This window comes from Camellia sinensis, chromosome 2 (assembly GCF_055761805.1).
Source record: "Camellia sinensis isolate YWXY chromosome 2, ASM5576180v1, whole genome shotgun sequence".
Classification (NCBI taxonomy): domain Eukaryota; kingdom Viridiplantae; phylum Streptophyta; class Magnoliopsida; order Ericales; family Theaceae; genus Camellia; species Camellia sinensis.
The window spans coordinates 149,816,757-149,842,485 of NC_138962.1; the positions used below are offsets into that span (position 1 = coordinate 149,816,757).

The window sequence follows — 25,729 nt, forward strand, 5'->3', positions numbered from 1 at the left end:
CTGAAATAATAGAGAAATTATTATATTATGAATAGAATTTTTTATGGTGTAATTTTGATACATAGTAAAGATTTTCATCATTACATCATATACATAATAAAGTTATATTATTATAAAAATATAAATATTTAACTGATTTCTGAATAACTTGCCCTTTACACATCAGTGATTTTGTGAAAAAATATTTATAAAAAAACAATAAATATTAATAACTACAATTATAATGACTCCGCACATGAATTGTGTGTCTACCTACCCTAGTATATATATTTATATAACCGTTATGATTCAGTTGGTGCTATGCTACTGAGTAATAGCTAGAGAGAGAAAGAGAGAGAATGAGTGGAGGAAGAGGAGGAGGAGAAGGGAAGGTGGTGTGTGTGACGGGTGCTTCAGGTTACATAGCATCATGGCTGGTGAAGCTCTTGCTTCTCCGGGGTTACACCGTCAAAGCTTCTGTTCGTAACCCAAGTCAGTCTCTCTCTCTCTCTCTCTCTTCTTGAATCCCTTGATTTTGACTTTATGTTCCAAAATTTTCTTCCTATTATGTATAATCAAAGAGTCTCTCTTTGATTACAAGCCAAAAAAGAAAAAGAAAAAAAAAGAAAAATTGAGTATGAAGACCCTGTTATCTTTTGTGATTCTCTGTTTTACTATCACTATAAAAGTGGAAGCACTAACAAGTAACAAAGCTGCTTTCCATCTTTCAATCATGTATGTATATAACAACATTATGCAGATATAATCCCTTATTAGCAGCTTTCTTGATAGTATTTTGCTCAAGATCATGACCCATGATCTCATCTCAATCCAAACTTGTTGCTACGGTCTGTTAATTTGACAAACAATTGGTGTGAATGGCCCAGCACAAGACTAGGTCCTTTTTTGAAGAACGGAACAGAATTTCACCCAATTAATCTTTTTTATTACAATATGCTTCATATCAGTATGCTGCATATTATGTACATTATAGACTTGTCTTTAAGAATACCCGCAATATGCTCAATTCTCAATTCGATGTGTGGAAATGGGAAAAGGCTCATGCTTGAGGTAAGGTATCCATTTTTATTTTTTATTTTTTTGTACTACACACGGCTTTCGTTGTTCAATGACTTGGATGAATTTATATAATTATCTTCAACTCAGCTTAAAATGATGGTGGGTGACTCACAAAAAAATTATAAAAACCAATTTTGTTATTCAAAAAAAATGATGCTATTGAGCAGAACTATTTTTAAAATATTTCAAAAAATATGTGGTTATTTGTTTTTATCCCTTCTATTATTTTTTCCACATTTAATGATGATGAAAGGAAAATTATCTGCAATGTAAGAGAAAATGTAAAAGAACAAGTACTTTGTGTGTGTGTGTGTGTGTGTGTGTGTGTGATTAGCATCCAGTTCTTAACTTGATAGCTTGCAAGATAAAGTGACAACAAGTCAGAGTCATACTATAAGCTCATTTAAATTTGTACTTAAAAAATATGAGGAAGAAGAACTCCGAAAAATATGAGGAAGAAGGAATATATTTCTGTTATATTCAAAACTTCTTATCTTACAAGACCAAATGACACTCCTTATATAGGAGATATTACAAACATCATTATAACCCATTATATGCCACTTACATATTATATATTACCACTATCTACCACTAACATATTATCACATAATCTATACATGCCACTATCTACCACCAACACCACTATCACATATTCTATACATGCCACTATCTACCACCAACACCACTATCATATTATATACATGCCACTATCTTATTATTAACACAAATTTTCAGCACTCCCCCTCAAGCTAGTTTGAAGATATCTTCCATAGCCAGCTTGCTAGTCAGCTTATCAAATTGCTTCTTGTGTAGTCCCTTCGTTAGCACATCAGCTAATTGTTCACCTGTTGGAAGGTAGGTCATACAGATTATGCCAGCATTGATTTTCTCCTTGATGAAATGTTTATCCACTTCTATATGTTTTGTGCGATCATGTAGAACTGGATTATGAGCTATAGATATAGCTGCTTTGTTGTCACAATAGACCTTCATAGGTGTCGGGTGAGAAAGCTTTAATTCTTCAAGAATTCTTTTAATCCACATTACTTCACAGATTCCATGGGCAACAGTTCTGAACTCTGCTTCTGCACTACTTCTAGCTACCACATTCTGTTTTTTACTCCGCCATGTAACTAGGTTCCCACCTACAAAGGAGCAGTATCCGGATGTTGATCTCCTGTCTGTAACACTTCCTGCCCAGTCTGCATCTGTGTATACTTCAACTTGAAGATGTCCATGTTTCTTGAACAGTAAGCCTCTCCCTGGAGTTCCTTTCAAATATCTTAAGATCTTATAAATGGCTTCAAAGTGCTCTGCCCCTGGTGAGTGCATGAACTGACTTACCATGCTGACTGCAAAGGCAATATCAGGCCGCGTATGAGACAAGTAAATCAATTTCCCTACAAGTCGCTGATATTGTTCCCTCTCTTTGACTTCTTCAGCCTTAGCAGCTTGTAACTTCAAGTTAGGCTCGATTGGAGTCTCCACCATCTTACAACCAAGCATACCTGTTTCTCCAAGGAGATCAAGAACATATTTTCTCTGATTAACGAATATACCTTCCTTGGATCTTGCAAATTCCATTCCGAGGAAATACTTGAGGGCTCCCAGATCCTTAATGTGAAATTCTTTTGCGAGTTTCTCTTTGAGGGCTGCTAACTCTGCTTCATCATTACCAGTTAAAATGATGTCATCAACATAAACAATCAAAATTGCAATTTTACTGTCTTTTGAATGTTTATAAAATATTGTGTGATCTGCTTGACTCTGCGAGAAGCCACAACTGATAACTGCCTTCCCAAAGCGTTCAAACCACGCTCTTGGTGATTGTTTGAGTCCGTATAATGACTTGTTCAATCTACATACTCTGTCGCTTCCAAGTCTCTGCTCAAATCCCGGCGGTAGGCTCATGAACACCTCCTCTTCAAGATCACTATTGAGAAATGCATTTTTAATGTCAAGTTGATGTAGAGGCCAATCTGAAGTTACTGCAAGAGATAACAGTACTCTGATGGAATTTATTTTAGCAACAGGAGCAAACGTCTCCTGATAGTCGATCTCATAAGTTTGAGTGAAGCCTTTAGCCACCAGTCTCGCCTTGTATCTCTCAACGCTTCCATCTGCGTTACATTTTATCGTAAACACCCATTTACAACCAACTGTTTTCTTGTCTTTGGGTAGATCAACTATCTCCCAAGTACCACTTCTCCTTAAAGCATTCATCTCCTCCATGACTGCTAATTTCCAATTCGGATCATCCAATGCTTCCTGTATATTCCTTGGAACAAACAAGTGTGAAATCCTAGATGTGAAAGCTCTATGATTTTTAGACAGTCTTTGATAGGAGAGGTAATTTGCAATAGGATGTTTAATGCAATTTCGGACACCTTTCCTAATTGCTATAGGAACATCAAGGTCGGAAATAGAAGGAATAGGATTACCTAAAATTTCGATGCCAGAACTCGGGTGGACATTCGGGTCATTAGGATGGACATTCGGGTCATTATTCCTCAGATGAAATCGCTTCCTAGTATAAACCTGAAGCTCAGGATTTAGATCATTTTGTAGTACTTCTCCCCCTAAACAAGAATCTTCTTGACTAGGCACCATAGAACTTGGTTCTCCTAAGTGATCATTATCAGACAGATGTGGTTTTTGTGTAGGATAAATGACATTGGGGAGCGGGATAGAAATATCCCAAAAACGGTCTTCTACTCCACTTGTCTCCCCCTGAAGAGAAGTGTTGGGGAAATAGGATTTTGTTTCCACAAATGACACATCCATACTCACATGAAATTTCTTGGTTTGAGGATCGAAACACTTATACCCCTTTTTGTTTGAGGAATAACCCAAAAAAACACATTTTATAGCACGGGGGTCAAGTTTTGAACGAAATTGACTGGGAACATAAACATAGGCAGTACATCCAAAAACTTTGGCGGGTAAATCAGAAAACAACCTCGTGTCAGGAAAAAAAGTTTTGAGACAATCAAAAGGTGTTTTGTATGTTAACACCTTTGTAGGCATCCTGTTTATCAAATAAGAGGCTGTTAAAATTGCTTCACCCCATAAATATTTAGGAACATGCATGTAAAACATTATAGCACGTGCTACTTCAAGTAGATGTTTATTTTTTCGTTCTGCAATGCCATTTTGTTGAGGGGTATCCCGACATGTAGATTGATGAAAAATCCCTTTTTTTTTCAAAAACTCACCCAACTGCTCATTGAAATATTCTGTTCCATTATCAGAATGTAAAATACCAATTTTGGTTTGAAATTGGTTTTCAATCATATTGTAAAAATTTATGAATAAATTTTTCACGTCAGATTTTTTATTCATCAAATAAATCCAACATAAGCGGGTATGGTCATCAATAAATGTAACAAACCATCTTTTACCAGAAAGAGTAGTGATTTTAGAAGGGCCCCAAACATCACTATGAATCAAATAAAAAGGTTTGGAAGCCTGGTAAGGTTTTGGCAAATAAGTAGAGCGATGAAATTTTGCAAAAATGCAACTTTCACAATGAAAAGAAGAACAATCAATCCCTTTAAATAATTCTGGAAATAAATGTTTCAGATAAAGAAAACTAGGATGTCCTAGCCTATAGTGCCATAGCATTATTTTTTCTCGAACAGAGATTGAACTAGTACTATTAAAGCTCTGAGCTTTTTTATTACTAACAGGTACTTCATCAAAGTGGTAAAGACCTTCAAGCATCCTAGCACGCCCAATCATCATCCTCGAGTTCTGGTCCTGAAATTCACAATGGGATTCAAAAAATGTAACACGACAATTAGAATCCTTAGATAGTTTACTGACAGACAAAAGGTTACAGGCTAAGTTGGGGACGTGAAGAACAGCATTGAGATTAATTTTCTCAGTTAGTTTAATAAATCCTTTTCCTGCAATAGGTGAAAAACTACCATCGGCTATTGTGATTTTGTCATGACCAGAACAAGGGAAATAGGTACTAAATAAATGGGAAAAACTAGTCATGTGATCGGAGGCACCGGAATCTATGATCCACGGAGAGAAGTTTAGGCAAGAGAAGGCTTTAGGATTTCTACCTGTTTGTGCCAACAAAACACTAGGAGTACCGGATGAGGAGTTGGATTTTATCAGCTTTAAGAGTTGATCAATTTGCTCTTTGTTGAAGGGACCTGAATCGGCTTCATTAGCGGTAGGAAAGCCACGATTCTTCTCTCCTTGTTTGCTGCTTTTCCAGTTGACAGGTTTGCCATGGATCTTCCAACACGTTTCGCGTGTATGGCGAGGCTTGTTGCAAAAATCACACCATACCCGTGGCTTATCATCAAACCTGCGCTGGTAATTTGCAGCCTTGTTGGCCGCAGCATCGCTAATTAAAGCAGAAATTTCAATTGATTCACCAGTACCTTTTTTCTTAAGCATGACGCTCCTTCGGCTCTCTTCCCTTCTGACTTCGGCAAATACTTCGCTAATGGATGGGAGAGGAGGTCTGCCAATAATTCTTCCTCGCACTTCATCGAACTCAATGTTGAGACCGGCAAGAAACTTGTAAATACGGCTGTCTTCCACAGTTTTCTTGTGGTGGTTGCAGTCGTCAACCGATTTCCATTCGTATGTGTTGAAGATGTCAAGATCCTGCCACAACCTTTTCAACGAATTGAAATATTTGGTGACGGAATCATCTCCTTGACGAATCTCTCCCAACTTCAAAGTTAATTCGAAAACTTGAGATTGATTTCCTAGGTCAGAATACATCTGACTAACATTATCCCACAACTCTTGTGCAGTAGTATAGCACATGTAATTAGAGCTTATATCCTCCTCCATGGAATTGACCAACCATGTCATAACCATGGAGTTTTCAGCGTCCCAACTGTCGAATAGCGGATCATTAACAGCAGGAGCCTTCTTGTCACCAGTGATGTAACCGATCTTTCCTTGCCCACGGATATACATCCGGACAGATTGTGACCAGCGGAGAAAATTATCACCATTTAGGCGGATGGTGGTGATTTGGACAGAGTGAGAGTTGGACGTTTTCACCGGAATGGTAGCGGCAGGGGTTGAAGTGGTTTCGGACGTGACTTCCGACATGGCTATGACGGTTTTAGGGCTGCTGTGTTTTTTGTTGCTCTGATACCAACTTAAAAAATATGAGGAAGAAGAACTCCGAAAAATATGAGGAAGAAGGAATATATTCCTGTTATATTCAAAACTTCTTATCTTACAAGACCAAATGACACTCCTTATATAGGAGATATTACAAACATCATTATAACCCATTATATGCCACTTACATATTATATATTACCACTATCTACCACTAACATATTATCACATATTCTATACATGCCACTATCTACCACCAACACCACTATCACATATTCTATACATGCCACTATCTACCACCAACACCACTATCATATTATATACATGCCACTATCTTATTATTAACACAAATTTTCAGCATTTGTGCATGAAAAACATTTATGAGAACAGTAATTGGATTATTGAAAAGTTTTCTTTTGCTGTGTGACTCATCTTATATTTCGTGTGTGTTTACCTCAATTCAGATACAACTTGGTTCTACTTGTCCCACTAGATAAGATCCCAATCAATATTAGCATGATTTAAATGAATGTTAGCTGAATGCATCAATAGCAAGTTTGATCCTCAAGCTTCACTAAAACTTTGTCTTGGCTTTGATGAGCCACTTCCCAATGGTCCTCTGTATCATCTGCTTGTTGATAATCTTATAATTCAAACTTTTGGCAACATAGATATATATATGTATTGTACATTTTGCAGATATGGTTGCAAGTCTGCATCCATCATGTTACAACCTTATGAACATTTGTTATCTGGCATGCTAAATTATGCAGTTCCTTTTATCTTGTTTGTCTGAGTTATGTGTGCTTGATTGCAATGACTATGATGATGTTAGTTGTTACCCATTGAAATTCTACAGCTGTTGCTTTGTTTTCCTATATAACTTCTGCATTTCTTGGGAACCTAATGGAGTTTTCTGTTTTTCTTACAGAGTGGGAATGTAATAATTTTCATTCTGCACCTTCAAACGATACATTTATGTAATAAAGTAGTTCCAAGTATCACTTTCTTTCACCACAGAACCACAATTGTTATTATCTTACCCAGCTTAAATATCACTTTGATACATCACTAACTTTGGAAATACAATTTTGCAGTTCAACAAATAAACCTAAAGTCATATTGTTGCCACATTTCTCATATATATAAAGTAACCAAATGTATGGCTGAGATAACTCCTTATAGTTTTTATTATTCTATAGAGTATGTATTAAGGGGGCATGTAATCTATTTTTCTCTGGTACAATTTCAAATGATTTGCTTTCATGCAGCATGTCATCTTTGCATATTTTCCCAAATACCCAATCATATTCCTTCATGTGGTAATATGAAATTCAACCCCATATGCAGTGGTTACTTTTCACAGAAACAGTGACATGTACATCATGTCAGTACGTGCATACTATTTTCTGATGTGCTTCTATGGCTGACGAAGTAGTATGCAATATGCGATGAGAAGGCTTGAAGCATAGCAACGCTGACTTTGTGGGGTCTCTATTTTAATAAACTTTCACAATGCTGTCATATGTATGAACTTAGGATGATATGCCATTCAATAAAATCTAAGATATGCCATTCAATAAAATCTCTCTCTAAGGCAGTCCTGACACATCTGTCACGTTGGTACTTGTGGAACAGATGACCCAAAAAAGACCGAACACTTGCTTGCACTTGATGGAGCTAAGGAGAGACTTCATTTGTTTCAAGCAGACTTACTGGAAGAAGGATCATTTGATCCAATAGTAGATGGATGTGAAGGTGTTTTTCACACAGCATCTCCTGTTCATTTTTCAGTGGGTGATCCACAGGTATGTATTGTATTACTTTATTAACACTGTAAATTTAGGATGTCAACACATTTTTACAACGAACCACCAATCTTGTAATTATTAACACTTTTGAGTTGATTTATCCATGTGATAGAATAGTAGATGCCAAGCAGTCAAAGAAAAACCAAAGGAAAACTGGAAAATTTTCAATTTTGTTTAGGTTAGGGCATACTTGGGATCTCAGGTAATTATTTTTAGGTTTTTTTTTTTTTTTTTTGGGGGGGGGGAGGGGATAGGGGATAGGGGATCCCACTCGATTTCAAAATTAATCTGCTGGACATATCAATTAATCTTTTGGTTTCTAGAGTCATGTTCAGGCCAGTCTGAAACTACATAAACATAAAATGTAGTGGCCCAATCCTGAAATCAGGCTTGAGCTTAATTTCCTAAGCTCAGACCAAAAGGAAATGAAAATGCTAATGATGCAAATTTAACCCAAAACTACTTTAAAAATAAAAATAAAAATTTTGTAACAATTTTGATACAAATGATAGTTAGATTAAGTTGCTTGGCTATGAATTTCAGGGTTCACATCTTCGAACTAGTCCTTTTATCATAAATGAACTGGTGGTGGCAGTGGTGGTAGTGAAGTGACGGTGGCAGCAGTAGTGATGGTAAGGTGGAGGTGATGATGGTTATTGAGAAAGTGACGATAATAGAGTGGCGGTGATGGTAGTAATGACAGTTGTGTGGTTGTGGTAGTGGTGGTGGTGGTAGTAGTGGTTGTTTGTGTGGTGATGAGGTAGTGCTAGCGACCATGATGGTGGAGTGTAGAGGTGGTGACGATGATGATGGTGGTAGTGGAGTCATGGCGGCACACCTCAACAATGGTATAAGCTTATGTGAGTGGGTTAGATCACCACTAGTACCAAAACCTTAAGCTATTAAGAAATGGGCGCAACAAAATATATCTAACACCCTCCCTTATGGTCAACCTCGCCTTGCATATGAAGATGCAAATATCCGTATATACGGAGAAGAAAGAATGTAAATGGGGACCAAATGCAAAAGAGAGACTTGAACTGAAGGCCTCCCTCAACTTGAGTTTTGATACCATGTTAGATCACCACTAGTCCCAGAAGCTTAAACTACTAAGAAATAGGCCAAACAATATATCAATCTCTCTAACAATTTGAAATTCAGCATAATTAAGAAGTCTGTTACTTAAAAAATTAAAAATTTAGCCTATTTTTATTGTTACTTAAAATTAAAAAGTGTGGTTATCAAATGCACTTATTTTTTTTCACTGAATACTTTCAGTTTTTAGTGTTGAATTGAGTTGTCAAACAACTCCTTAGCCCTAGTGAAAGCAAGAAAGAGATTATGCCATGTGATTAACAATGTAGTGCTTATACTTGATAGGAGTTAATCTTATTAGAATTTAGTATTTCGTTTTTTGTTTTTTCGAATTTTCTTAGAGACATAAATTATTAAAGGGTCAACTGTAGTTTTTTTTTTTTTCCTCCACGGATTCTATATTTTGTCTCTAGCAGTCACATGTTCCCCATGTCTTCTGTTGCTTTTATTATAGTCTTGAAAATTTTGCTCCCTTGTGTGAAAATTTTGTCCCCTTGTCTCTCTCTCCATTATTTTGAAATGGTTCTGCTATTTCCATTCCAAGAGAAACAAAAAACATCCAATATTTTCAAGGATTCCATTTCTAATCGCTTAGGGGCAGGGTTCTTCATGTGATCAATTACAGGTCATGTATAATTAAGTAAGATGCGACAGATTTCTAATATGTAATGCATGATGAATTATCATTTGTTCACTGTCAGCTTATTAGTCTAATGGGACTTATGTTTTGTTTTTGCTTCATATTTCAGGTAGAACTAATTGATCCTGCATTGAAGGGAACAGTTAATGTGTTAAGATCATGTGCAAAAGTTCCATCTATCAAAAGAGTGGTTCTAACATCTTCTATGGTTGCGGTCATTTGCAACCGAAAGATGCTAACTCCTGGTTTACATATTGATGAAACTTGGTTTTCTGATCCATTGTTTTGCGAGGAGTCAAAGGTGTGTACATGTGCTACTTTCTGAGTTTCTGATCATCATTTCTTTGCAATTGCTTATGAAAATAAAGCTTGTGGGAATTCTACTTCTTGTATTTCAATGTGATGATGTGAAACACTTCAGAAGATCACCTGGTCAGTTTGGTGTACTTGTGAGCTGGAGCCAGGATTTGATCATGTATACAGCAGGATACTTTCTTTTTTTGGTTTTCGTTACTGTTAATTTACAATCAGAAACAACTGTTTATAATATGGCCATTCTCTTTCTAGGTCGCATTTTGAAATGTTGACTGACATGATCTGACTGGGTAATATGAATATAACCAAAAGTAAAGATCATTTTTCTGATGCTTCATAATTCATATGTTGGAGAATGTGGTACTTGGACTTGACAATCTTTGCATTGAGATTACTAGAAGTAGAAATGTAGCAACAATGACGTTATGTATTACAGTCGAGTTTGTAGCGATGCACATATGCTATGGTATTTATGTAACTTTAACACGTCTCTATTAATAACTAAGGTATGTATACATATTTTAGATCCGTTGATGGATACACTTGCATTATACTACCCATGAAGTGCCTTCGACATTTTAAAATTTACGTGACTTCTCAAAGTACACTTGCAAAATCTTACTTCTTGCCACACTTACTAAGTTTTCTTCTCGACACTGGAACTGTAAACTAATAACAGGGTCCAATACAGGAGTGATGCTTGTTTTGAATTGATCTAAATTTTGGGTTATTTGCATGTTAGTGTCAGTTATATGTTGGTTAAAATCAGATTACATTGGCATTCAAAAGAGACGTTTGATTTGATGTTACTCAAATTATTGGTGTCATCAGCTTTGGTATCATCTTTCAAAGACGTTGGCAGAGGAGGCTGCTTGGAAATTTGCAAAAGAGAATGGGATTGACTTGACTGTGATTAATCCAGGATGGGTGATTGGTCCTCTCTTACAACCTACTCTTAACGCAACCGTGGAGGTAGTTCTCAATGTCATAAACGGTAATCTTCAGCTACCCATGAGAATAATGCTTATGTTTTTCTTCTTCTTCTTCTTCTTCTTCTTCTTCTTCTTCTTCTTTTTTAATTGAATATTCTCACTTACTTTAACTCGATAATTAAGTTGGTCCCTCTGTCGGTCCTTCAGAAAAAAAATGTAAATAAATAAATGAATAAATAAACAAAGTTAAAAAAAATCAAATTAGTGGAAATTATATTCCTTGCTTAAAACTTGTGCTTCGACTATATATGTTTCCTATGTACTGAGACAGTAAATGAAAAAAAAAATAAAAAAATCAACAAGGCATTTACAAATCCACCCAATGAGGAAAAGAAAAGAAAAGAAATGGATGTTGTGGGATTCCTTGATTTATATACACATAGTTAAATTATAAAAAATAAAAAATTAAAAAAAAAGTATGTATAGAAAGTCAAAGTCATGACCCCGTCCCTTCAACTATCAGTTTATTGACTAAGAAGGGGAATTGGAACAAAAACTTCACGTAAAGGAAAAGTAAACCTTCCGTGAAGCCAAAAGCAGCTAGAGCAAGATTGACTGCATACCAATACTGCCTTGCCCAAAGCTACCAAAGAAAGTGGAACTGTCAAGACATCTAGTTTATCTAATGAACATGGAATATATGAATCAAAACTCACACATCAAGAATTACTGTGTTGATTCTTACCAGTTTCATTAATATACATTATCTGTGATAAAGTTGTTGCCTGCCTTTTGCTCTAATAGCTTCTTCAAGTTTTTACTAGCTTTTAGCTTTAAAAAAACAGCTTTTATAAGAGGGATTTTTTAGGTTGCTTCCAAATGAGGCGTAAGTTTCTCCTTGTGTAGAGAGAAGTATTGAAGTCTGGTTAGAGCAGACAGAAAGTGAGGAAATGCTTTGATCAAATTGACAAATTTTATTACGAATTGCAAATGTTTATGTTAATTCTGTTATTTGTGGAGTTATAGCTCCCCCAGATAGTGTCTTCCCTGTAACTCAATCTGAGTTTCATCTTAGAAAATAGAATGGGATAGTACCACCTAACAAAGTCAGCTACAAGGTGTAACAGAATCCTTAGATTTCTTATTGTGAAAGACGGTGATTAGTACTATCGTAACTTTCTTTCCTTCATGACCTGTTAACCATAGTCTCACTTTGGAAATAACATCTTGTTGACGTTCAACCATCATGATTCTACTTTTCGAACTTTGTTGAGCACCCTTCTTTAGTCCTAGCTTTCTACTCACTACTAGCTTCCTCTTTGCTGTTAGAATTCTAGACTACCACGTTGTAAGGGAATGAATTATAGTATCAAAAAATTGATATTATCTTCGTGAACACAACTTAATGCCACAAACCTTAAACCAAGCTACTTAGGATTTATTAGATGGATTCGTCTTCTCTAATCTGTAGTCATATTCTCAGATCCACCTTCTTTGTCATCTTCCTCGTCCTTTTGGAAACTTCAGCGTGGATTAAATTGTGCTTGTGCATTAGCCTGTCTACAATGCATATGGCCAAACCATCTCCAATGAGTATTTCTCATTCCAATTTGAATTGATGCCCTTGACTCCATTTCCAAGATCACATGTGTGCATCTTTTAATTATTGTATCTTCTCTTGAATTGCTTCTCTTTAGTCTCAACATACTGATTTCAGTTATGCTTATTTCCTGAACATGTTAATTCTTATTTTCCCAACATTCCAGAGAATAAGCATTATATGTTCTTATACTTGTTTTGTGGAGCATTCCCTTCCTTGGCGGGAACAGTATAATCACTCAACTTTCTATAAGCACTTCGATTTACATTACATTCATTCTACACCAACCAACACCCTCGATTCGTCCAAAATTCACCTTTTTGGTTGGACAATTCAATGAATAGTTTAAATTAAATATTGAACAAGCCAAAATCTGGGCCATATACCGACAGTGCAAGTTTGGGCGTCACTAGCATAATGTTCGTTTTTAGATTCTATATTAAAGAAGAATATGTTTAGGTGTAAAGAGACTTTACTTAAGGGGAATTATGCATCGAATATAGTAATCACATGATGTGTCAGATGAATCTTGCTCCCTTCAAGGCATGTTATGGATTGGGACAGCTGGTGGAGGTTTATTGATGAATGTAGTTTTTCTTTCTGATATACCAGGAAAAAGGAAAAGAAAAAGATGAATGGTATTTGGAGTTCTTATGGTGTTGGGTTGAGGATGGCATTAAGAAAGGATGGGTGGCATTCTTGAAGTATGTCTACTTCTGAGTAAGAAATGGCAAGAGAATAAGCTTTTATCTGGTGTGTGTTTGCAGCTACCAAGCTGTTCCCAGATCTTTATGGCATTTTCATCAACAAAGATGTATCTATAGTAGATTACATAACCTATCAGCAAGTGCAGTGACATTGGATTTGTGGTTCTCTAAAGCAATTTACAATTGGAAGCTAGAGTTGGTGCTTGCCCAATTGTACAGTTTGGCATTCCTGTATATAATGATAGGGAGGATAAATCGAAATACAAGATTTAGTTGTTGTTTTATGTTGTCTTTTGTAGCAATGATGTCAGATTTTCCTCGAGCATAGGCATGCCAAAGTTTTTCAAAGGTGTATTTCTTTGCATGGACAGAACACCATTAGATGCAAGCTTAACAGTTCACAATTTGATGAGGGGAAATGTTCTCCCTAAATGATATTTAATGTGCAAGCATGGTGCAAAAGAAACTGTGAAGCATCATTTGTTGCGTTTTAGAATGGCTAAACTGTGAAGCACCAGTTACGCCTGGCCTGTTAGCATTAGGCTTTTGGTGAATTTCTCTACTTCCACTTTGTTGAAATTAGAATGGCTTATATTTTTGCAGTGAACTTCAGTGAGATTATGGACAGGGAAGATAAAATGTTTTTCCACACTTAACTCCATTTACCCAAGATACCTTTCATACTAGTTGCATGATATTTTCACAAGTAGACTCTTTAATTACACAGATGGAGAAATGTCTAGAATTAGTTCATAACATCACTCTATTAGATTTGCTTTCCTACCATACCACCTTAAAGTTTTACATCGTGGACTTTTGGCAAGAAGTGGAGGAAAAGAGTAAAACATCACTCTGTTATTACATGCTTAAGTCGACTTCATAAGAGCAGTACATACATATTACATCATCTGAACAACATTCACTCTTCACAAGATCACCCTTCAACTGCAAGATTAAATATATTTCTAGAGACTAACCAGTGACACAAACCCAAGACTAATATATTTCTAGACTACCCTATTGACACAAGCTTAGGACTTTCTAGAACTAAAATATAATTTCCATAAATCCAAATTTAAGTGGGAGGTGAGATTGCATGGCAATGATATTGGGTGTTTGGACGATTGGAATACGCTTTCATTAAGAGGTGTAGAGATTCTTGCATGTAAGTTGAAGCTGTTGATGCTAAGTACCCAGTGCTTATAGTCTTGTGGAAGTCTATCTTTTGTGCCGGATGATTGGGTAGATTTCCTTGGAGAAATAAGTTTATTGTCTGATGCTTAGTTTTTGTGTGCTGCTATTGCACATTGCATGATTGGGTTTCCTCCTTTTGGCACGTCTTCAACTGATTTTATCAACTAAAAGCAAAAGAAAAACCAAGCGTTACAATGGATCAATAGTAGCTTCTATTTTTGGTGCATGTATTGTCCAGAAGGAATTTATCTTCATCATTAAAGTTGCATTTCTTGCAATAATGACCTTTCTAATATAAATACAAACATTACTTTTTGAAAATGCCTTTTAAATTGCAATTGCAACTGAAAATAAGAAGAAAATTTATCATAACAAATTGTATTCTTTGAAATGGCTTTTCCCTAGTCAAGTGAAAATACAGTAAATTAGGTATAGACCTAACCTTTGGCATAATTTGCACAAAGTATCTGCTCTCATTTCAAACCCACAACCTCAAGGTTTGGTAAGATGAGTGAAAATACAGTCCATGCAAAAATCATGGCCCAAGGTTTTTTGATAATGCCCAAAGGTCAACCTTATATCTTCTTCTAAAGAATGCTTTGCCTTGAATTTAATACGTTTCTTTAATTGTCTAATCAAATAAATATTAGGTGCTCTCTAGGACTAATAGTCAATGAGGTTATTCTTCTTTCCAAATACATCATTATATGATGGGGTTCTCATGATACTAGGGACTAAATTTTTTTTGTTTTGTTTTTTGATGCAGGAGCTAAATCATTTCCGAATGCATCTTATAGATGGGTTGATGTTAGAGATGTTGCCAATGCACATATTCAAGCATTTGAAATACCTTCAGCTAGTGGAAGATATTGTGTTGTTAACAGAGTTGCACACTTCTCTGATGTTGTGAAAATTTTGCATGAGCTTTATCCTACACTGGATATTCCTGAGAAGTAAGTTTTTCTTTTGTTTATTTATTTATTTTTTTGTGTGCAATTCAAGTTGTTAATTATTCCTTTAATAGATGCTAATGCGATTGCCTTATTAGCTATTATATATGTGGGCAAGTTACTTGTTATTACTTCGTTGGTCTTTCATTTCAATTGATGAGCTTTTTCCATCCAGTTTCGCCATAATGAAAATATTCAATATTGTGCGTTGACACAAAAGAATGAAAAGAATCATTTGGCTTACCCATGAATGAGGTAGAGGCCATGTATATATAATAGATTCATGATACAATTTAGGAAACGATATAAATAAGGAAACAATCCTAAATCAGTAATTGACACAATCATAGATTATATACATAATACTAAAAATAAAAAGATTCTATGTACTCTAATTTTTATATTCAACACTCTCCCTCGAGCTAGTGTGAAGATATTCAACAATTGCAGCTTGCCAATGGATGATTGGAAGAAATCAGAAAAAACTCAACGGCTAGTCCAAATCAATGTTACTGAACAAATCTAGTAGTCTACTAAATAAAAAAGGCCAAAAAAGTGTTTAACACATCAGCACCACATCCTAGAAAAGGAAAAAAAACACGGTTTGAACTGTCCTAGAAGAGCTGCCGAAGCATCTATGGCCAGGAAACACCCTAGTTGGCAGCCAACAAGACTCTGATCGGCATCAAAAGCCAGAGCTAATGCCGGGAGATAGTTTATGGTCGTACCAGACCGTTGTAGAAACTGGTCAGAACTAATGTCAGGATAGTTTATAGGGTCATGCCGGACCGTTGTAGGAACTAACCGGAATCAATGTCGAAACAGTTTTAAGGGGTCATGTCAGACCGTTATAGAAACTAACTGGAATCAATGTTGAGACAATTTAAGGGGGTCATGCCGGACTAATGTAGAGAACTGGATATTGAGCTAGCAAGCATGGCACACACATAACTTGTGACGTGGTGCTAAACGATGATAGCAACAAATGATTGAGTGCGCCAAGGGGCGCCTTATTAGAAAGTACACCAGGGGGCGACTTGGGTTGTCCGCCAGAGGGGGCGACTTGGGTTATGCGCCAGAGGGGGCGGCTTAGGTGGTTCACATGGTATATCACCATACTCACCATGATATAGAGAAAGAGATCACTACGAAGTAATACTGAAAGAAAATATGACATTGGAATGGGTTGAGGTCCAGCAGGCGGCCAAGGCAAGGCTATCGCCCGCTGGTGAAGCAAAATTGCTAGGTACTTAACCTAACTCTAATACCAAAAAGAATGAAAAGAATTATTTGGCTTACTCATAAATGAGGTAGAGGCCACGTATATATAATAAATTCATGATACAATTTAGGAAACGATATAAATAAGGAAACAATATCAAATCAGTAATTGATACAATCACGGATTATATACACAATACTAAAAATCAAAAGATTCTATGTACTCTAATTTCTATATTCAACAGACACTTGGCCTTATTTGGGAACATGCTATTTTAATAATTTTTTGACTTTTTGGTTAAAATATGAGGTAAAAAAAGGCTCTACTTGGTTTAGTTTTGAAATCAATTTTGAAAGATAGTTTTTTGAAAAGAGTTTCAAAATTTAAAAATTTGTTTGATTGTATATTTTGAAAATAGTTTTGGAATGACTCAAAAAAAAAATTCTTTTTTTTTTTTTTGTAGTTGAATAGATGTGTGTGGAAGAAAAATTGATTAATTGATGTGTAAAATGTGAGAAGAAGAGAGGACAGAGAAAAAAATTGATTGATTGATGTGTAGAATGTGAAAGAAGGAGAGAGGAGAAAGAAAACAATTTTTCAAAAAGTTGTAAACCAAATAAGTTTTTTGGATTTTTCATTTCAAAAATTGATTTTAAAATGTAACCAAACACATAGTATGTTCGGGATGACTTTTTGACTTTTTAGAAAAAGATGTGCAAAAAGTAGAGAGAAAATGGAATCTTTGACTTTTTTTTGTATAAATTGTTGGTTTTTTGACTTTTTTAGTGACTTTTTGCCTTTTAGGCTAAAATTGAATGTTGCCAAATGTAACACCCCAAATTTCTAGCCCAAATGATAATAAAACAATCATGGTTCTTTCAAGGAAAACCGAATATAAATCTTCAAACTTACATTACATGATACAATAGTTCTTCATGCAACAATACACTAATCCAATAACAAGTAAATAAACAAATAAATACCCCTAAGGGTTTACATATTTCCAAGGCTTGAGCCTGGTTACACAAAACGATTATTCAAACCAACACACATACAGTCCTTGGCTTATACACAGAGTCATAGCAAAATGAGAGTCTCGTACTCTCAACACACATTTCCTTGCCTTTAGTTAGGCAGCATCACTGCATTTTTTCCTGCACAAAAATCCCATAGGGTGAGCATAAAGCCCAGTAGGAAATCCTTAACAAAGTATATACATTTTTTACAAGTCTCAAGAGATGAAATGCACATGTCATGCTATGCCCCTTTTTGAAGATAAATCATATTTTCATCTTTTGAAAACTATCATGCTCAATGATGTCATGCAATTTCAATTGTTCAAAACTTAACAATTTATTTCAAGGGCAGTAAATACGATTCTGGTAATCCCTAGGTCGGTGTCTGCAAGTAGACTATAAAAGTACTACCAAATTGTCATTTTTACAAGTATTAACCGGAAGGCTTGTCACCTATCCGTGTAGGTTTTCGGTCTTTCACCCAGGACTCTCAGGCCAACTTATTCAATATCATCTACACCACCTATCAAGGCTTACCAATGTATTTACCCCAAAACCATTTCATGAAAACTTGTTTCTCAACATTCTTTTCTCAATGCAAGTCTTCAAATCAACTTTCAAGGTTTAATGTAATCAAATGAATTGTTATGCCAATAACACAAGATGAATATAAATACTTTTATTCCAATTCATCATCCAAGGAATAACACAATTCTCTCTTCTCAAGTATCCTCAATAATTAGTCATTTCAAGACTATTTCAACGTTTTGAACAATAACTTCCAAAATGAACAACAATTCTCATATTCCCTGAAATTTATCATTTATATATAAATATAAATAAGAAATTTTCCAAACATTCATTTATTTTGACACACAAAATAAATACAACAATATCATTCATGGATTTTCAGTTTCTTTTAAAAAAAATTCCCAAATTCTAGGTTTTCTCACCAAAATTATACAACTCAAATCATTTGAAAGAAAACTTTCCAAAATCATCTTTTCTTCAATCAACGAAGATCAAAACCCGTAAGATCATTTTAAAAGAACAAGAGACAAACCTACTTTCAAAATTGCTCAATTTCTTGAATCAACAATCAATTTTCAAAGCTATCGAAAGATGATTTCGAAAATCATATAGATCTTGCAAAAATATATATATAACTCTAAGAAAATCCCTACCTCAAGTTTTGAAGAAGAAATGAGATGAAACTCCCAAAATCAACGTTGTCGAAACTCGATCTTCACCGCACACAACGAAGCCCTCGAGAAGTTAACCAACTTTGATGAAGAACCTATGGTAGAACTCTAATGGATCTTGAGAAATCAAGATTTTGATCCAATTTGGCGTAGGGAAATGTAGAGAGAAGGGAGAGGAAATGTTTTTAGAGAGAGATATACAAAAGTGATCTGAAATATCAGATTCACGAACTAATATAACATGGTCCACTCGAGCGTGGAAAGCCCCGCTCGAGCGTCAAATACACCCAGTACTTTTGCAGACAGGTCAAACTTCTGGAACCAAACATTCTCCACTTGAGCGCAGAAATGGCCACTCAAGAGGACAAGCAACTTCGAATGCATTTTGCATTTTTGCTTCGGGGGCGCTGTCCCTCGACCCCGCTAAGGTGCTACCCCCTGGACCCCCGCAAGCTGACCAGGCAGCTCGATCCTCGACCTGCCCAGCTGAAGTGGCAAAATATGAAAAAAGGGTCGAAATCGAGATCACTACACCAAAGGAAGGTAATATAATACATAGCATGCTCACAAGAAAATGTGTATTTTGGAATTTCAGATGGCGCATGCTTCGACATTAACTAATCACGTTTAGGACTAATTTATGTCTTAATTTATTTTTGTGTGCCGCTGAACACACACACACATATATGTTATACTGGGTTTTAAAAGTTAAGGAGAGTATTAATTTTCAATTATTGTTGCACACGGTCCACGGTGTTATTTTACAAAAAGTTATATTATTAGGTCATTTATATGTGATTTTTATTGAGTCTAGTATAGTTTACTAGTTGAAGAGCCAAATTCTTCTATTTTTAAGTCTTATACTCTTGAATTAGGAAAACCCCATTAGTATAAGTATCCATCCATCTGGTGTTTCTATTCAACAAAGTACAATGATTAAAATTTGAGTTTGTATAATGTGTAATTTTGGTTGACATTTTTGTTTGGTTGAAGCTCTTCTTCTTCTTCTTCTTCTTCTTCTTCTCATTTGGTGTGGGATATCTCTCATTGAGGTGTTAGTAGAATTGTTCCTAGTTAGTGTTTGTGGCTTCAACCATCCCTTCTATCAAAAAAAGAAGTTTGTAAAATTGCTAATCTTGTTATTGAGTGTTGATTTTCATTTTCAAGTAAAGCATATTTATCTCAAAATTTTCAAATTCAAGAATTCAGTACTTACATATTCCAACACTGAATATGAATATTAAAAATATAGGATACTTAATTTTTAGTTTTGTCAAACATTCCCCAAGTCTATATTTTGTGTTCCCATCCTTCTACAAATATCCTTGATTTACAAGAAATTTCAATTGTCGATTTTGTAATCCTGTTATGTAATACTTCAGAAGAGAGATCAATGTGAAAGCGATATCAAAATTTTGAAGCCTCTAATAATGTAAAGTTTAAAACATGCACGTCATACTAACATTACAAACATATCAACATTGAGATTTTATGTAAAACAAAATGATGTAGACCATGCTAAAAAAAAAAGAAGTGAAAGTTTAGATGAACACGTTTGTAATTAATTTGATCTTAGCTTTATGTTTCTTTAAGTTAGCATGTTGTTGGACATATTTGTTTATGTTTTATTGACCAAAGGTAGGTAGGTAAGTTTTAGATATACTGAACATGGATTATAGTATGGGTATTAATTATTCAAGTCGTATTATAAGGTCATTGGACGTGCTTTTTGTTAGGTTTAGAATAGCGTAGTAGTCAAAAGGGTTAATTTGTTTTGTATTCTTCGGCTTTAGTGCTAGTAAAATAACGAAAAGTTAAGCAACCTATAGATGTCTATGTAGTGTGTCCTATTCAATGGATTTGACATTATGAGAACTTGAGTTTGTGTTTATAATATGTTGTTTAACCCTTGCAAGGATTAAACTCTTATAAAGTTGCAAAAGTACTATTACTGTAGTGCTGTCAAGCAACCTATATTTCAAGGGGAATTACAAAAACATGGGACTTCTGCAAAATAATTGCACTTTAAATGGAATCTTTTTGGTGCGAGTCTTCCTTGTGTTTGGTGCGAGTGTTATTTCCGAAATTGCAAAAATAATGTTTACACCAATGCTTGCACTGAAAACATTCCCATGAAATTGCAATTACTCTCATTCTTCCACTGATTTGCAATTTGCCCATATTTTCAATCTCAACAACTTTTACATTCAAGCCCCATCATCCCTAGCCCTTCCCCCTATGTTTTGGCCCTTTGATTTCACAAATATACCATACACAGATTCTGGCAAAAATTTCTAGCAAGTATTTGTCTGAATTACCACAACCAAATGCATTTTAATTTTTTTAAATCAAGCTAATTCTAATTCATGTCAATATAAAGCTGTAGAAGCTTTCTTTTACCCTACAGAGCCCTAAGCCTAGAAGCTTTTTGATGAAGAGCATCAGAAGAAGAAAAATGGCGATCTAAAATTTCACATCACGTATGCTTAGGATATCATGGAGTGAAGTTTTGAAATAATTTTAAGTCTTTACTTGTGTTTATTTAGTTTAGTATGTTGTTGGACAGATTTTATGTCATGATATCAAGTTTTAGTAGTTAGAGGTATTTTGGAAATTTTGTCACTAGACATGAGTTGTAGGAGTCAACCATAGGCCTTTTATGGTCTCTTTATGAGGTCTAGAATATTCTAGTTGGTCAAAGTTTCTTGACTTCTAATTATGGAATTATAGTCCTTATAGGAATAGGAAGTCTAGCAGTCTATAAATATGCATATAATGTTTTTTTCAATAGAGAGTTGTGATATGAAAATTTGAGATTCTATTTGTGTTTGTATGAATTTGCCTTACCCTTGCAAGGGTGAAATACCTCTTTCCTTCTCTTCTTCTTTGCAAGCATACCCAAGTACTATTCTAAGGTTTCATAGCCATAGAACAGCACCCCTTTTAGTCCCTAAACCCTAGCAAATCAAGTTCAAATTGTCCCTAACCTTTTCCCCTACCAATTAGCCACTAATTCCACACTAAAACATCACAAAATAGGCGTTGCCCAATACTAAAACAAATTTAAAAATCCTACAGCCAGTCACTTTTGATTTAAAGCCAAAACTATCACTTTACATCTAGAAACCCTAGAAAATTTCCTCTCCCTCACAAAACCGCTAAGAAGCACAAACACTTCTAAGGAGGTAGAGTGTCATGTTGGACACTAATACAACATGACACTTGTCAGGCACTTTCCAACACCTTTTGGATATATGTCCAAGCTTGTATTATAATTTATAAAAAAAATTCTAGGCTCGAACACACTTTAGCATGTATTATAGTTTTGTTTTTTTGTTTTTTTCTCTTTCCTTCATTTCTACCACTGTCATTCTATGAAGCAAGGATACTTAAAAAAGGAAGACGTATTCGTATCGTATCCATATGGGATACCGATACTCCTTGGATACTCGTGGATTGATACCAGATACTTATTAAAAGAATTAGATATTCTTAATTAATTTTTCATTAATTTTGGAATATCGGATACTTGATTTTGGAGTATCGGATACTCTAAGTATTACTTCTTTTACGAAATTATAATTGTAGAATTTCTTGCATAGCATTCTAATATAATATAATTACAAGGATAAATACAAGAATATTTTTTCTAATACTTTGTTTAGTTCTTTAATAAGAAGAACATAGTGAATTAAAGTAATATAATTTATCAAATTAATGCATCCTTATTATTTCATGCATATCCCCTATATCGAAAGCAAGGATTAACAAGAAAATATAACAATAGTATAATTAGATATTAATAAATAAAATGTTTTTTACTAGTGCCAAAGGAAAAAGCACAGGAACAAGTTTACATGTAACTCACTACTAATAATTTAAAAAAATATATTTTTTGCAAACATATATTAGCCATATCCGTATCTTTTTTTTTTAATAGGTTTTGTTGTAACGCCGTATCCGTATCGTATCATATCCGTATCTGTATCCATATCTGTATCTGTATCCATGCTTCCTAGCTTTCATCCTAAACAAACTCAGCCTTAAGGAACTTTTGGAATTCGGAAAATTATTATTTGCCACCACACAAACAAGATATATAAATTTGATATTTTTCTTTGATCCCATTTAGTTTGAACTAAATTTCTAATTTATTACATCTTATCAAAGAATGTTATACAATATGCAATATATATAAGTTCTTGAGACATGTCCCCGTACCCAGATACCCATACCCATACCCATACCCAACTTTTGGGTGCATATCCCAATATCCTAAAATTTAGGTTTAGGAAGATCCGGCTCTTTGACATGCACCCACACCCAATATTTGTGCCCGTGTCCATGTAACATAGGACAAAATTATAAATAGAGCAACCAGTTTTTATAATAAAACTTCTTTAAGATACTTGTCTGGTATCCTAGCTTTCTAAGAATTCCAAAGAAGGTCCTCTACATTTGCTATGGTGCACTTAAGGTTTAGTGCATACTAACATCATTAGCTTGGAAGGCTAGGGGTTATATACGACATCGATTCAACATTTTTAGCATCTTTAATTTATAACAGAATAAGAAACCTTGGTTAATTTTACAGTTCCAAATATCAAGTGGGATCATACTAATGTTTTCTTTTCTCACATTCACTAAAGTTCTATCTCACAATATATTATTGGAATTTGGATGCAGAAAGTACTATGGTGTGAAAAGCGACTTTTATCATTTATCTAACGGAAAACCCTCATGACTATTAAGGCCAAAAAAACAGAAAAAAAATGTCCATGCCACTTTTAACCCATTGCTTGGTATTTCATGTATCAGCAGTCACAGACATGAGCAGAAATATGTATTTCTAACCTACATTTCAAGAGCTAATGGAAGAGTCTCAGTTGGTCCAAAGGATTTTTTGGTCTTAAATGTAATATGATTTATGGATGTTTACACCAGTAAAACACATGCTCTAGATTCTTCATTATCAATTTGAATTGGATGTGAAGCACAATAAATGCTTATTTTTTTATCCAGTTTTCTAAGGTAAATTTTCATTAATACTGCTTAAGCTTATCAAAGTTGACAATATACTTTCACCCTTGGAGAACAAGCAGGTTTCAGTAGTGATACATACTACTAGTTGATTTCAAGCCCTAACGATATTGCAATGCCCTATTTTGTATATGCATTTGCATTGCTTAATGCTGTGTTTGGTTGGGGTTTTTGGGGTGGGATTTGGAAAAGGAATGAGAAATGTAATCCTATTTATGTTTGGTTATAATAAAAAATATATGGGAAAAGAAAGGGGGTGAGAAATAAATAAAGAAACAGGAGACCTTTTAAGACATCAATTCTATTTTATAACCAACACAACCAAACATAGTTGGGATTTGGAATTCTATTAATTCTTTCTCCTTTTCCTTTCATTTCCATTTCCCTTTCCATTTCCCTTCCCAAATCCCCCAACCAAACACAGCGTAATAGTTTCTCAACTGTATTGTGGAATCTTCACACCACATACTTTCTATCCATTGCAGATGCGAAAATGACGCACCATTTCAGATGGCCAACATTGTAGTAAATGAGAAGGCAAAAGGTTTGGGCGTTGAGTTCACTCCATTAGAGGTGACCCTAAAGGATACTGTTGAAAGCCTGAAGGAGAAGAACTTTGTTGCTCTTTGAATCATAGTATTGACTAGCAAGACAAGCAAACAAATATGAAAGGATTCTGTTCTATCCTAGTGTTCTGGTTTTGAATTCCATATATGCTGGTCATTTGCTAGTACTGTCTTGCCCTCTTGTAATGCATAATTTAGCACTGGCAAAAACATCGTACATGTCAGCGACTTGTGTTTTGTAAATTTGTTTCTATATTTGATTATTTGAGAAAAAATGTTGTGCATTAATTTCCCTTCATTGGTTTCATGCAAATGAATTTAGTGAAGTTGCCAATTGCATTTGTAAGTGGAAATATTGGCATGTTCTGATTAAATATATGGTAATTGGCTCTGATGGGAGTTTTTTTATTGAGTTATTTTGATATTGGAAAGCTTCATCACTTGTAACATTTCTTGAAAGATTAGACCACGACCTTACCTTTGAGTATTCACCCAAAAAAGACCTTACCTTTGATTATTTAAAGAGTAATGCTGTTAACACCCCACTTATTACTTTGGACTCCCTATTCTTTAACTTATTTTTATTACGATAATAACCACAAATGAAAATACTAAAGAGGACATCAATTATTTTGAGACACTCCATCTCATAATTAAGCCCACACACCCACTTAATCATAAGATAGAGTTTATGAGAGCACCCATCTCCATCACCACCCACACATTTGAAAACCTTCAAAACTTACCCACCCTCAAAACCTTGAGAACCCTCCATCGGCAATAGTGGCAACCATTCGATTATACACACTTCTCCAGCATTGTCAACCTTGAGAATCCTTTAGCAGCAACGGTGGCAACCATTCGATTATACACACTTCTTCAGCAATTCAATGAGATGAGTAGAGTGCAACAATATAAGCTCAAAGGAGGTTCATAGTTTGGATATTGTTCGCAGCTCGGAGAAAGTTGGCCTTGTAATAGTGAGTTTCTTCAAAAACATAGACAAAAATGGTGAAAACGGTTCGACTTCAAAAATACGCATGAGTTTACGTTTTTCAAGGTTTGGGAACACAGGGTTGAACATCAGTCATTTGTACAGCAACATAGGCTTGGACATAGGTTATTTGTTCAGGAACACAGGTCCGAACAAGGGAATTTCTTAAAGTTTGATGGGTCAAACTTGTGCACATATGCAGGAGTTTACATTTTCTAAGTTTCAGGAACACAAGGCCGAACATCAGTGATTTGTTCAACAACACAGCCCCGAACATAGG

The 25,729-nt window shown here is 35.0% G+C and overlaps 1 protein-coding gene across 1 annotated transcript; it reads left to right on the top strand.

Moving 5' to 3' along the window:
* On the top strand, positions 1-24,698 carry LOC114296174 (phenylacetaldehyde reductase). Its single transcript, XM_082915805.1, has 6 exons — positions 1-471; positions 7,804-7,973; positions 9,821-10,012; positions 10,858-11,020; positions 15,226-15,412; positions 24,375-24,698. Exons 1-6 carry the CDS (start codon positions 339-341, stop codon positions 24,517-24,519), a joined length of 990 nt encoding a protein of 329 aa, XP_082771931.1. The 5' UTR covers positions 1-338; the 3' UTR covers positions 24,520-24,698.
* Positions 24,699-25,729: the final 1,031 nt, after the last annotated feature.